Below are 16,013 nucleotides of genomic sequence, written 5' to 3'. Positions count from 1 at the left end.
ACAAATCAACTCGTCAGAGCAAAAAGTTTGGAACTGAAAAAATAAATTATGAAATATCGTTTCATATCAGTAACTGGGATAATTTATTATTTTCTCAAAGCGTCTAATGAATCAAACGCCCTGTAAAAATATTCTGAAATAACCAAATTTTCCAGGAATTGAACAACCTAGTTTGTTTTTGTTTAGTGTACAAACTTTTACTTGTTATAAAAAACATTCATCACTTGATTTACAAGAACCTTTAAACTAAGCATTATTCATTAAGTAGCTTTTCGCTTCAGTTACCAAAATATATAACTATGAAACAACGCTCGTACCCTTTCGTACCTGAATTAATTCCTGTAGATACACACACATAGATATCCTCTTTCTCTTTCTCTCAAATATAGACACACACAAATACACATGTATATATTGTACAGTTATTTACCTTTTTTATATGCTTAATAATTTTTATCTGTGGAATCGTTAATTGGCTTTGTGATTGTTAAGTGTTTTTTTAAAAAGCTTTTCTACATTCAGCTGTATTTCCAAATAAATAAATTGATATTAAATCAATTAAAAGAAATATCTTGTATTCAGTATGCGGCAAAATTTTTTTTATTTTTTTTATTAAAAAAATATAAATATTTTATACTTGAAAATATAGTTAATGTTATTTTTATTATGAACACTGGTATTTAAATTAATAATAAATTGATGTTAATGAAACATTTGCTTTTATTACAATATGTTTCCATTCAGTGTATTAGTTTAATTTTGAAAGATTTGTTTTTCAAGCTTGCCTGAAAGTTTGAAATATCATTTAGAAGGACAACAGGGATTCGCTATAAAACAAACAAACCATTCAGAAACTAGATGTCAACTTAAAAAAATAAACTTATGTGTGTAATTTTGACTACCAACATAAGCAGAAAAAACAGTAGGATACCAGTAATTGAAAAATAAACTCGCCCCTTTTGAATTTCGGTAGGTATCAGAGTAAATAAATCTTGAATTTCGTGATTTTTTTAATAAACACCTGGGATGAAACGGTTTGTTAAAATACATTGAATTTTGTGTTAAATCGAACCCAAGATAATTTGGTCATTCTGTCAATTATTATTATAAATAGCCGTATAATTAACTATAGATAAGTACATATGATTAATACGTGCTAAGTACCAACTATATAAATAAGAAAAAAAAGTGTATGTGTATATTAATATTATTATTTTTAGTAATTATATATATTATAAGACCATCATTAAAACACTAGCCGCGGTGTGTGGGGAACTGAATTAGTACATCAAATGCATTATATGTCGATTATTTACTTTATTTATATAGTATAAGTATTAAAAAATATTTTACTATAAATTATTTTCGGTCGTGCTTTAATTGAAGAAAATTAAAAATACCTGATAATGACTTTGGATTTAGGTATACGTGGTTTATTTATTATTGAGTTTTAAATTTGAAAGTAGGGCGCACATAAGAATATACTTCTTCTGCTCTAATAATAATAATATTACAATATTTGAGTTTGTCCAAATGTTTGTAGACAAAATGCTGGATTGCACCCCCTCGGGCGTCATTGAGATTTAAATATTACAACAGGGATGGAGAATACCTTAAAAAGTGAATATGGAAGTCTAGGCATTTACAGGGCTTATGACCTGTCGTTAGCTAGCTACACAGTGTGTAAAGTGGCCACTTAAACCAGCCAATGACAGGTCATAAGCCCTGTAAATGCCTAGACTTACATATTCCCCTTTTAAGGTATTTTCCATCCCTGTTGTAATTTTTTAATAATAATTTTGTTTAAACATAAATCTCATTTGTAAATAGTTTAACAGATGCGTCTTTTCTATAATTTTATTTTATTTTATTTTTGCACCACAACAGGCCAGGAGGCCTAATTACAGTGGTAAATTACATCACAGAACACCCAGGCTTGAGAAAAATCACATTTTAATTTTTGTGTTCTCACCGGAAATTGAACCCGGAACCTTTCATGCGTGAGTCAAGCGTCTTGACCACTACACCAAGGAGGCCGCCGGAGGTCTTAACTTTAAGTCTGAATTTTGATATGGTATGAATGAACTTTTGCCTAATTTATTGATGTACGATGTTATTAAATTTATAACGGTGAATCTAATACAAAAATGATTTTAAAAAATGCAGTGAACAGTTATAATAAAAATAACAAATTCTGAAAAATGTATTTACTCTCTTAGAACATGGAACTAACATAACTCCTTAGTTAGGCAGATTTAATACTCATTAAAGCTATTTTACATATAACTCAATGTAAATTGCTGTAATAAATATGGTATCATAAATAAATAGAAGTATTTTTTTTTCTATCCATCTTTATTCGTCGGATACATTTTTTAAACATTTTTTGAGATTTTTAATTTTAGCCTTTTTTTACCGTGTTGCATAAATAAATGAATTACTAAAAATTCGTAAAAAATAAACAATTGTATAAATTTTAATATAAAAGCTTTTAGAAAGATTGAATATGTAAATGAACCATGTATACTATTTTACGTTATGTGGATTTTATCCACATCGTTACAAAGTGCAATGCAAATTATATATCTAGGTAATATGGCGCACAGCGGAAGAGCTGACAAATTAACTGCAATACATAACTCTCACGCTCTAGAATTAATTTTCATGTCAGCATTCTCAATTCACACTGATTTATATGAGAAAACCTATGTATAGATTCAGTTTGCTCGGGCAACATATCATTTAGAAATATTTATGGTTTCTCGTTCTCTAAATGCATACTTAATGTTAACATCAAATAACGCATACATTGAACAAATTAATAAGATAATGATTAGTTTATATTCGCGCAAAACAAATAAAACAAGATTCGTATAATTTAAGAATAAGACAGATTTTATTATATTTGTCGATATATTTTTTAATATGGTATGTACCCAGAAGCGGATTCCGTGGGTATTGTAGTGAACTTGGAATCAGGATGTCTAAAGTTGGAACTCCACTCTACCACTACTTGTTTCTCATTTCCGAACACAGATGTTTGCGACAAAAATAAAATGGTCCCAAAATGAAAACTGTACCTTAACGGGTAAAACACGGAACAAAATATTCAGAAAACGTGATTTTGCGATTGTGCAATTTCCAAAACATCATAACTTATGAACCAAATGAGATGATTTCAACCAATAAAGACCATTTAATGCAAAATAATGACCATTTTGATAATAAACGTACATATTAAAAAAGCGTATCTAGGACTAATGATGTTTTTGCATGTAAATAGAGTGGACTTCTGATATGTATTTCAACTTAAAAAGGCAATTATAGGGTCAAAGCACAAACGAATGACCGTTTAAGGTTCAGCTAGTAGTGAAGTCCACATTGAAGGTATACATTTTATTATGTAAGCGTACAAAATAAAAGAAAACAATAAAAAACACATGAATTTTTCAAAGTACTTATACTTTTTTATTGAAATACGAGTATTACAATTATATTTCATATTACTCTAAAAAACTGGCAGAATCACCAGTGAATGACCACTACTACCCTAGTAAAAATAATACTCAGATTTAGTTACATCATAACATTATAAAACACCCTAACACATTAGAATATAGATGTATTCAAAGAATTGCACAAGAAAAAACATCATATAAAACACTTACCACACCTATCCTTATAAAAACACTATCAATCTCAGAACAATAACGGGAAGACGCACTATTACCTTTTGACAACCCACAATTCAAAACTGATAGATTTGTTTCTTACCAAAAGATGTGTCCGCCTACTGTTTTTGTCATAGTTTCTAGTGTTAAAAGTTTTTTGATTGGACACATGTAGCAATTCTTATTTTATTGTGTTTTATTAACCAATGGTCATTTACTGGGGGGTGGTCATTAACTGGTTCTTTGACCCTATGACGAAAGTGAACTTCCGTGTTTTATTCACGTATAACATCACGTATAGCATTTTTAACTTCAAAACGGCAAAAAGTGGACTCCCATGTTTTACCCTCTAAGGCACAGAAAATATTCAGGTGAATAAGAAGAACGTAAATATTTATTTTTACTTAGAAAAAAAACTTTGTGATAGCTGACATAAATGTTAAATTATATAAAAGTATTTAACTTTTGGATAGAAAATATGAGTTTAGTTATAACGACACACATCAGAATTTCTTACCATTTTTTATGCTGTTTTCTTAGTTTTCATTATAATAGGGAAATATCACATACCATGAATACCGATAAAAACATGTAAGGATTCAGAAAAATTAATTGTATATTCAAAATCAATTGTACAAACATGTTGTCATACGAGGTCATTTCTAAAATTAAATTGTAAAAAAAAGAAAAACATAAAACGCGACATGTTTGGCCTTGACAATTGTGACGTCAAGATTCGTGACGATTTCCTAGTTAAATTTAAACGGTCATAAACAAATTTCAAAATTTAACTGAGTTGTGACGTGTTAGGGGCGTGGCCAATGCCGCCGCCAAAACAGTTTTCATGGGTATTTAAAATTATAAATATTGAAATATTTTTTACGCTACGAATAAGTAAAAAAAAAATAGACCCCTATTCATTTTAGAACGGAAAAAAAATTATACTTCTCTGTTATAATAATAATTATTACTTTTGTCTGGTTTTTACAATTACTTCCTCCTCCGTCCCTATTTTCCTGATTTCCTTTCACTCCCGGTGAAATGTATTTCATGTTTTTTTGTACTATTGTTCCTCTGTGAAACCCGTGATTGGTGATTGATTCTTTGTTGTTACTTTGTTTGTATTGTTTAATTTTGTATGACCGAGTTAGTTTCAATAAAGAAATAAAATAAAAATCAAATTCATAACATTCGTATTCAATAACGATATAATTATCATTTTGAAACAATATACGCACATCGGATGAGGATTTATTTTAAAGCCCCGGTAATTAATAATTTAAATAAATGCTGGGAAATTATGTAAGAAATTTACATTTAATCAGGATCTTGATTAATTCTCCAATTAAGTAAACGTCTTGGTAAGTATTAGATTGCAGTAAAAATCTGTGCTTTACGGATTGAATTGTTAGGTAAAATTCATCGAAAATTTGTGGAAAATTTATATCGGCGATTATTGGGGAATATTAAATAAGTAATTAAAAAATATAATTTGAGATTTTACGCCATTGTTCATTCTAATTAATGATTATTAGTAGGTACTCAAATTCTAATCATTCTGGATTAAGAAAAAACTTTTATCTTCCCTCTTCATAATTTGTAGGATTTCACTGGTTGAGAGTTGGAGGGGTAGATGAGTCAGTGTAGAGGAGCGAGTTCAGTGTAGTTGAGCGTGTTCTTTGAAGCGAAATCATGTTGTGTTCTGTTGTCCAATGGGATACTTCGTAGATGCTGCGTGGAGTGCGATGTTTCCAATCGCATTGTTTAAATATCTGCAGCAGTTGAATATTCCACACGATAGTAATGGCAATTATGAGTAAATTGATAGCACTTGAACTACATGCTGGAACTAAGTTGCTACACGACTGGGTGGACTTGTTCGGGTTGACTGGTTTGGGCTGACTGGGCGTTACCACGTCTGTGCTCTATAGTATAGGCCACGTTTCTTTGTTCTTCATGTCTCCATGGCGTGAATGTACTGCAGGACGTTGTTCTTATCTAGACGGATATTTTATTTGAAATACTGTTATTCTTGCAGGATGAAATGAAAATGAAATGACATAATGAAATAATTTAATATTGAACGCGGTGTAAAGTTTCAGCGCCACTTTTTGGTTGAATTCGATGATGTGACGTCTGAGATGACGTAATGGAAACACGCATTGACAGGTTGGTAGATCTAAATTCACCGTGCCGGGGAAGGCAGAGATGTAGAAAAATTATGTATACCGTCTCGAAATGAACCGATGAAGATAGCGTTTGTAATTGCGGCCCAGGTATCATATTCTGACGATGTAATCTAAATCCTTGTATAGACGTTCAAATAAAAAATCCTTCTAATTGTATAATATTATAATATTACTCCATTAAATATAATGTTTTAAGAAAATCAACAAGTGAACTAATTTACGTAGTTGAGAATAAGCAGTTATTACTTAGTACAGTATGTCTTACAAATAATGAGCCTATTGAGTCATAGATACTATTTACTATGTACCTGTACACCTTATAACTTATAGCTACCTGGAGGCAAAACATACATATTAGGACACTTATAGTATTATACAAATGTTGAAACATAAGAAATAGTCAAAGCTTTTAAGCAATTTCAAGTAATTACTCGTTTTAGCAGGCGGTTTTTCTATAGCTCAGCAAGATAGACGTATCATAATTATTTTTAAACATGTGTATGTGTACCATACATAATTATTTTAAAATTAAAAAGTGGTTATGACTTTTTTCTTACATGTTAATTAATACTAAGAGAGGTAGGGGTATGTAGTACCTACCAAGGACACTTTATACGCTTTTAAGTTTTTATATAAAATTTAACATTCCCGTTTTTGTAATATAACCGGTGTCGCAAATTGCAGTTAATCAATTAAAATCTCGGCAGCTGCTATGAATATAACCGCGATTTTTTATGTTATTTTCAAGCAAACCTTATCATATAAGAATAAAATTAAATAAATTATTTAAGCCGGTACATTATATAATTTTGAATAAAATATTTTGTCCATCAGGATTCCCGAAAATGACAAAATATCGAATACCCTGAGACAAATATATAAAACATTCATTTTAGGGAAAGAGGTGTAATCTAATTAGATCAAAGAACTCACACGAGAAGTAGTATCATACATGATCAATATAGTGCAGGCAATTGGTAAAATAAATTTTAATGTAATAAATAAATCATTTAACATAGATTTATTTGAAAATAATCTTAATGACGTACGGCGTTTGCTTTCGAAATAATTCGGAGTATTTTTTCTTTTCTTTTGAATTTACATTTAATTACTATTCATTTTTCGTTCGAGAATCTTTTTCGAATTACTGTGATGCTACTTGTGAAAACCTGTAATTGGCTTATTTGTTATTTTTTCTGTTATATATATATAAGATTATTATAGCTGTTGGTTATCCAAATAAATAAAATAAATAAATAAACCAAAGTAGGGAACAAAATGCCGAACACTCCTCTAGTGGAACGGAAGGCCTGTTAACTACTGCCAACAGGCCGGCTTCTCCTGAAGAGTTTTAAGTGGTTTCCTCTCTGCATGAGCAAATGCTGAGAAGTTCCTGATTGACCCACATTAGTTTATTCCTCCTGATCCCAAAAATTTAGATAAATTCAAAGATATTTAATTGCAGAAAAATAAATAAACCTAAAATAAAAATAATAAAATAATAATAAAATAAATAATAACCTAAATAAATAAATAAAATAAACCTAGTATATAAAGCAAGATAAATAATAAAGCAACTCATATAAAAAAATATCTAATTAGATCACTAAGGAAGACACACATATAATTTAAATAAGAGACAATGATTATCAGGCGATCATTTCCTAACCTCAAGCTATCATTTCTTAACCTCAGATTAACATACAGTGACTCGAGGGAGGTTTTTTGTTTACTATGTTTAAGGTTAAAACCAATAACTACATATTTTAGATTTCATTTTTGCAATGCTATAATATTTTGATAAATAAACCAAAATATTAGACTACAGTTCCTATGTATCGAGATTATTCTAAAATTTAAAAAAATATATATTGTATAATCAATACTAATATTATAAATGCGAAAGTGTGTTTGTGTTTCCTTCACGCCGCAACCATTATACATATATGGCGGTATTTGGTTTACGCTGAGTAAATTTCCAATCTCCAGACAGCTGTTATACGTTGAATGTGTTGTTCATTTATTGAACAAATTATAAAAATATACATAAATAAATACACAAATAAACTAAAAACAGTAAGGATGAGTGCTCTTAAGAATTTCGTTCTACAAAAAGTTTATATATCATCATCATCATTTCTCTTTCCGCACCCAGTGGTGCATAGAGAACGGCATTTATAATTGCAGGGTGTAATAATATTTTTTGTTACACAGAAGGTAAGGCGATCAGTCTTACGCTTAAGTTTCCAGTCTATATACAATGAAATATTGCAGTGAAAAATCAATACTTTACGTCTATCCATCTAGGAATCAAATCTCAAATGTTAAACCAGCGAACGCGACAAAGTCTATGCCACGAAGTAGGCTTATCTCCAGTCGACTTCCTTTTAAGGGGATTTAAATAAAACTAGCCATCAAGTCGGAAATATTCCTCTAGGATTCTGGTTTTATTTCGCACACACACACACACACACATAACTGTATTCTTCGTCCGCCCGGACACATAAAAGTAAAAAAAAATGTTGATTAAATAATTTTAGTTGTTCTTGGACTCACCCGACGGCCTCCTTGTAGAAGACGCTGAAAAGTGCTATCCCCACTCCTGCTCCCGCTTGCGCTACCATTTCTACGAACTCTCTTCTTTTACGGAAATAATGTCCCAGCATCAGGGATGACGTTTCGCGTACCATTCCGCAGCCCACTCCTAAGAAAATGCCTGCAAATAAAAATTACAAACATTCAACAAGCTCTACAAATCAATTAATTCTATTTATTCTATGTCAATGACATATTTTGTCAAAATTTAAATAAAAAAATAATATCATATGCCGATGATACGGTTGTTTTAGTTGAGGGAGTCAACTGGAACTCAGTAAATTTAGTAGCTAATGACGTTATAAATAAATTAAAATGATGGTTTGACAAAAATATATCATCTTTAAACACGGAAAAGACGAAATTCATCCCATTGTTTATTAACAAAAAAAATAAAATTTAGTAGTAAAAATAATTATTCACCCAAAGCAATTGCAACAAAACTAACTGCGATCTAACATGTTCAATACTTGATACGACAGATACAATGAAATATCTCAGTGTATACATAGACCAAAACTTAAAATGGAAATACCATATTAGTGAACTAGTTAGAAAATGTAGATACATATTTATTATATTAAGGGATATTTTAAAAATCAATAATTTAAACATAGCTTATTACTCAATTGTACAATCTTTGTTACAATATGGTATTGCAGGATGGGGTGGTCCATATAGATTTATTATTAAAGTAATTCTAAAGAAACCCCCAACATTCAATACGGAAAGTCCATATAAAATATTTAAGATTCATACAGTAGACACTCTTATTAAAATAAATTCTATTAGACAAATTTATAAAGACGAAAAAAAATTTGAGATGAATAAGTCACTCAGATACCAACATAATACTAAAATTCCTAAATTCCACACACGTCATGGTCAAAATAACCGTCTTCAAAGATGTAAAAAATTATAATAATCTCCCCAATTAACTAAATACTATTAAAAATAATAAATCAAAAAATAAATTTAAAGTAAATCTAAGGATTTTTTTTAACACGTGTAAAAACTACATTAGATTTTAATTAGTATGAATGTATTATAGTTTTATGTTTTTCTTTATTATATCCTTTGTTTTTATTTAGTTTCTCATATACTCGTATATTTAAAATTATATAAACTCTTATAAATAAACAACTACAACAGTTTAAATAACTCTCCAAGCACAAGAGTTAGTCTCTTTTTTTGGACAGTGATAAAATTTACTAGATGCATAAAGTAGATTTGTAAAGAATTTTTTTTAACATGTATCTTTTATAAAATTTATTTAAAGAAAAAAATTAACATTCTAATAAATACATCAAAACACTTTTTTTTGCATGCTTAAGATTTGCAAGATCCATAAAATTCCTCGTATATCGCAACTCATGGTTCCAAAAGCACTGCATTGTTATGCAAAATGATTGAGATTCACTGCGATTGATATAGTATCAACCCATGACGACGATGGTGAAACAAGAGCTAAAATACCGAATTAGTTATTTAGTATCAGTGCTAAAATACGGTGTTTATTGGAAAAAAAACAGTACGCATAATTGATATATGATAAAGGATTCGCCCCTTCGGGCTTCATGTAATCGGCCTTCCAGACCTCACGTAATCAGCTCCCCGGGCCTCAGTTTATCGGCCATACGGGCATTATTTTTGGCTCTTCGCGCCTCGTTTGATGAGATCCTCGGTCACCTGGAAGCATCGTGGCATTGGGCCTCACTTTATTTTTGTTGCTTAGAGTAATCATAATGTAAATAAGAATAATCTTTCGCACAAAATAATGCAATTAAAACCACACAAAATTTACATAAATGTTTCATATCTACGTAAAAATATTGGTAAGTAAGCGATTAAAATGAAATATAAAAGAATAATTACTTTAAAAAGATAACAGTTAGCTGTGCTCGACTGTTACATGCTGGTACTCATTTAGTCGGTCTTAGTGTATCTGTCCTCTTGATCCTATTAAATCGGACCTATGGACCTTAGTTATATTGATTCGAATATATATTAAATATCTCCACAAAAAGTTCGCTTAGTAAGTGATTAAATTTAAAAGCGAAGAATTTGTAATTTAAAATAATAAAACAGCTGTCGCCAACTGTTACAATCTATAAATTTCGGCTTTCCTATATCGGCCTCACGGGCCTTGGTAAATCTGTCCTCACGGCCATTTTAGATCGTTGATCGGCCCCTAAAGCCTTGATTAACCCTTTATAGGACACTTATGGTTGATTTACGTCTTACTAAAAACTTAAACCTAATGAAGTATGTTCTTTTTAAAATGATAAATCAATTGCATATGAAAAAACTGAGTGGAAAACTGATCTACCCGATACTCTTGTGAAATAAGATTTATTATTAATACTTAATATTAAAAAATAAGAACCTCAATTCTGGTGGTATATTTGAGTACCACTTCGTTCTAGGTGCCCTATGAAGGTTAATTATGATCTCAGATGAACTATATTACGTATCCATAATACAAATTAAAATGAATATTCATTAATCTTGGCGCTAAATCAATTATCCATAAAAATAATAAAAACGACAGTCGTTATTAAGGATACAACTGAATTATTTTCGTAATGTAAATAATAGTTAAATTTAAGGGAATTTATAAATATGTTCTCTAAGTCATTGAAATTTAGTCGTTGTGAATTTAAAGGGATTGGAGAATATTTTTATGGCTTTTAAGAAATAGTAATTTAGAGGTAAATGTTTTTGTGATAATACTGAAAAATTATATTCTCACGGCTCATTAAAAAAAACAGTTTATAGGTAAATGTTATTGTGATAATAATAGTTGAAACAATATAATCTCATGGATGATTTTTAAAAAACCCAGGTAAATATTAATACAAATAAGGAAATACAATTACTATTCCGTGAGAATATTACATTTCAAGAGACGACAATAACCCTAATTTAGCGTTGATACCACGAAAATAAGGTTCAAATTTCTGTGCCGCTATTGCCGTATAAGGGCCAGACGCAATTAATCCACTTGAGAATATTAATATTAAAGATAACAGATTGGTTTTGAAAAAAATTAATGGAAAATAAAATCAGGAATAGTCAATACCACAAAGAAGGTGATACTTTATAGAAGCGTTAATTTGTCAGGATTTCTTTCACCTGACTATTATGATTATAGAATTGAATAATATTTTATATCGCTTTTAAAACTCTGCACTGCGTGGTGGTATCTAATGGTTGCACGTGATACAACACAGGAAAAATTATGTTTTTTTTGTTTGTAATCGTTTAAATGTCACTGGATCCTTACCATAGCTAATAACGGCTTGATGCAGCTGGACAGCGAAGGAGGTGAAAAGGCAAGCCAAGGCCAGCAGGAGACCGCCCAGGACCGCAGTAAGGCGGGTGGACTTCCTTCTGCAGATGGCTACCACCAGTGGAGCCACTGATAACGAAACTCCAACACTCAGACCTCCCATGCAGGCTGGATAAAAAAACAGTCAACTTTAGTCAAATTGCCAGTTAAATTAATTACTCACAATGCTAATTATTTTGTGTCAATATACAAGACCGACAGAGAGGGCGGTGTCAAAACGGTATAAAAGGAAAATACAAGAGAAATCGTTGTATTTTCCGCGCCGACAACCTTCGATCTAATATGTTACTTTTAACTTCTAAATTGTAAATTCATTGAAAAATAAATATCATGTTAGTTATTCTAATTCTAATTAAACGTAATTGTAAAATTAATCAATGTAATTAAATAATATGAAGACGAGATAGATGATCGAACATCGAATCATATCGCGATAATACTATATTGTTTAATTAAAAACATCAAAATCAAATCATAATAATAATTCCGAACCACATCTAAATTGACAAAGAACTGAAGTTTAAAAAAAATATAATATTAACCAATGTGTGGACTGTGGACATTTACATAAAAAACAGTTATATGCGAGTCATAATTTTTTTATATATTTTAATTCCATATCCGCTCCTTAGATGGAGCAAACGACATCAATAAACAATATCTATGATTTTTAATTGGCTGCCAACTCTTGTGAATCCTTTCGAGTCAGTAGTTCAGACATCAAATGCTGATTATTTATTTATTTAAATGTACAATACAGCACTACTGCCAATTATAATGTACATTAATTATATAACTAGGTAATTAAAAAAACATGTGAAAAAAGGCGAAATAGACAAGTGAAACTGTAAGCAGATAATGTCCGGGAGTTAACAAAGGCGTACCCAAAAGAAACCGAACTAATATTGTGGTTGGCGGAGTTTTGGTAATACTGGGTTCTGCTGATAGGATTATGTAGAGCTACCTTTTATCAGTCAGAATTCTGAGTGTTATTGCTAAAAAAGGTTAAGAAAAAACTAAATCCAAATTTATAAAAACGAATGTATGTATGTTTGTCCTTTAGAGACTCAATAGCTACTGGACAAATTTACATGCGATTTTTGCAAAATTATCTAACTTACGTGAAATAGGTTTGTAAATAATAATATCTTCAATATGTTCATCAGAAAAAAAGTTGGGACCGAATATGTGTTTTTCATCGAACTTCCAGGGTTGCATTCGACTAAAATGCATACATGGGAAAATTCGGAGGATGTTGTTTTTTGGTATGTTAAAAAAGTTAGCATTTACTAACAACAATTATTTTTAATGGATACTGAATTGATTAATTTCCTTACAATTTCTTAATTTCTACATATTTTTAATGGATTTTTGTAATGCTTAAATAATGTTTACTGTCATTTGAAACATTTTTGAAAAACGGATTTATACACAAAATGCATCACTGTAGCGCAGAGTTTAACATTTGCAAAAAGAATTCTATATTTGGGAATAATTATTTCATGTTTTGGAATTTAACCGTTAACAAGTACCTACCTAGTACCTAAGTACCTAATTAAAATCAGTATTTGAATATTAATACTTTTTAGTTTTGGAATTCAATCATAAAAAAGTACCTGCTTATCAATGAAAAGTCTTTTTCCTTTTATCCAGGCAGTTTTTGCACGCTTTACAATCAGGCATTTCTCTTTTCATATATTTTGGCATAGAATTAAATGTCAAGATCACATCAAAACACGCCTTACGGTTAAAGAATGACTAAATTCGCGTAGAGCATGAGATGAGTGGAGTAATTCTAGAAGGCTCAGGGTAAAACGTGGTTGGACTTTTCTTCATTAATACGTATTCCCGTATTTTCTTCCTGTATTACGGCATTAGAGCAGTGTTTTTTGCACAATCATGATTTGAGCACAACTAGGACTCTCAGTCGATAGATGAGAAGATAAAACGAAAAATTTACCCTTATTACGAATTTATAAATAGCTCAAAAAAGACCAAAATAAATAACGCATGTCCTTATTTACGAAAAAACGTTTGTTCAACCAGATAATAGCAGGCAAGCCAACGTTCGGGCAGGACAACGTCTATTGGGTCCGCTAGTCTGTTATAAAAACGCAATGCTTTTCGATTTTCTTAATTTAAAAAAAAACGGTTTCACATCAATATTACGATTTTTCTTTACTGTTTTATGTATGTATGAAAAATGTGTGATATTATTTTTTTAAATCAATATTGATGAACATTTTTTTAATTACATAAATTACCTGTGACGTGAACGTAATACTTGTTCGGTGTAGTGTAATATTGACTTGATGAAAATAATATCTACTAAATTGTGTAGCAATTACAAATTAATGAATTGATTTTAAACGTTCTGCTGGGTAAATGAAGTTAAATATTTTCATGATGGTATGTTACAAACGAAATATACTTTATTATTTTAATTGAATCTTAATATCTGTAGTCATTAACAATAAAATAAAATCGAACACTTTTCTCAGTATGAACAAAATTGAAAGCTATAAAAAGAGCTAAGGTTAGGAGAAATATTTATATTGAATAACAAGTGATAGTAAACGATTCGTTTAACACATAGTTAAATATTTCCAAAATGGTGAATTTGGATGGCCGCGCCGTCGAAAATCTAACGTAGCCGCCATTTTTTATTCGGTTGTTAAACCAAAATACAACATAGAGTGCGGCGCCTAAAATATTTATTTAGTATTTTATGTATTTTAAAAAAACCTTACTTAAGCAGCCATCAAAACTTTTATTATTATTGAAATGAATATTTTTTGACAAAATAATAGTCGCCATAAAAAGAGAGTGATTTCTTAGACAGGACATAAAACTTTGGTATCGCGTCCTAATAAAATAAATCGCAAATGGGTGCCTTATCTCACATCACAAAACAGACAAAAATAATAAAGTAATATTGAAGTCTTTTCCGAACGACTGATACTAAATTGAAAACCTTATTTATGGATGTATTTATACACATGTTCTACCCCCTCAATTTATGTACCATTTCTAGACATTCTTCATTTACATTATTAAAGAAGTTTTCCGATATCGCGCCAAGAAAAGCAATTTCGCATGAAATCGAAAAAGTTGTTTTTTATAACTTCTTTCTTAATATGCAAAGCCGGCCTAATAACGTTTTAAGTAATAATAAACCACTAAAACAATTTTCTGTCATTTTCTGTCAGCGTTTTCTTGTTTAATGTAGACATAAGAAAATAATATTGTGTACTTAATTTGTATGTAAAACTCTTAATAAATTAAGCTCGCGGATTACACCCAAGCTGGGCAAAATGTGTAACTTTTAATGTTTATACAAGGTTACTTCTTTATTCGGAGACTCGTGATATTTTTAATCAAAACCCTACAAGTACCGAATCTGCTGACTCGTAAATCCCAAAACATAAACTTTTTTACTTTCCAAGATTATTTAACAGGTTAAAGTATTTTTCAGTAAAAAAACCGATCGAAAATATTGCTTTTGGGTTTTGTGCGCGTACTAATAAAAATTAGGAATAAAAGTAATCAGATGGAAGAGTTGAGGAAATGTGGATGTATAAAAATAAGCATAGTGGCTAATGTTATACAGAGTGTAAAGTGGTCACATAAACCATTCGATTACAGGTCATAGGCCGCGTAAATACTTCCATATTCCCCCTTTAAAAATATTTTCCCTCGGTCGCAACATATTTCAATCATTAATACTTCGAAGAAATTGATATCAAATTACCACCCTTGTAAGAAAAAAATACTTGATTTATTGTGTCCACTTGTAGTATTTAGTTAAAATGATAAAAATAAAATAGGAATAAATTCATTAGTTACGTAAACCTTAACGAAGAAGCTTATTTGCTTTGAAATCGGTCGGTGGAGAAAAAAAAGTTGGTGGTTAAAAACAAAGTTGTTTTATTTATTTTATTAATAAATAATGTATTTGTGGTCTTACGTTTATCCAACTTTATATGAAATTTTAGTAAATTCGACGCAGTGTCACGCATCGTGTCCATAAGAATGTTTTAATGATAAAATACATCACTAAGTCTTCTTTTTTTTTGAGAATATAGAACGTCAATATCGATTAAAAAATGTGTATATATGTTTTTTATTGTTTCAATTATCCAACGAATTAAACACAAATACCGCTACAGTTTTAAAAAAATGTATATATATTACATTTAAAAATTT

General features: G+C 30.1%; 1 protein-coding gene across 1 annotated transcript in view; it reads right to left on the bottom strand.

Annotated features, from left to right (window-relative positions):
* The window catches only part of LOC148283877 (monocarboxylate transporter 8-like), a 44,274-nt gene extending 32,362 nt beyond the window's left edge, over window positions 1-11,912 (bottom strand). Inside the window, 2 exon segments of the mRNA XM_088243037.1 lie at window positions 8,417-8,576; window positions 11,742-11,912. Of these exon segments, the coding sequence (XP_088099163.1) occupies window positions 8,417-8,576; window positions 11,742-11,910 (329 nt within the window). The 5' untranslated portion in view covers window positions 11,911-11,912.
* Window positions 11,913-16,013: the final 4,101 nt, after the last annotated feature.

The sequence above is a fragment of the Micrasema longulum genome, unplaced genomic scaffold (assembly GCF_059751315.1).
Source record: "Micrasema longulum isolate JH-2025_06_02 unplaced genomic scaffold, ASM5975131v1 h1tg000183l, whole genome shotgun sequence".
In the NCBI taxonomy this organism is placed as follows: domain Eukaryota; kingdom Metazoa; phylum Arthropoda; class Insecta; order Trichoptera; family Brachycentridae; genus Micrasema; species Micrasema longulum.
Note: the sequence above shows the minus strand (reverse complement) of the source record. Positions and strands in the feature narration are given on the sequence as shown.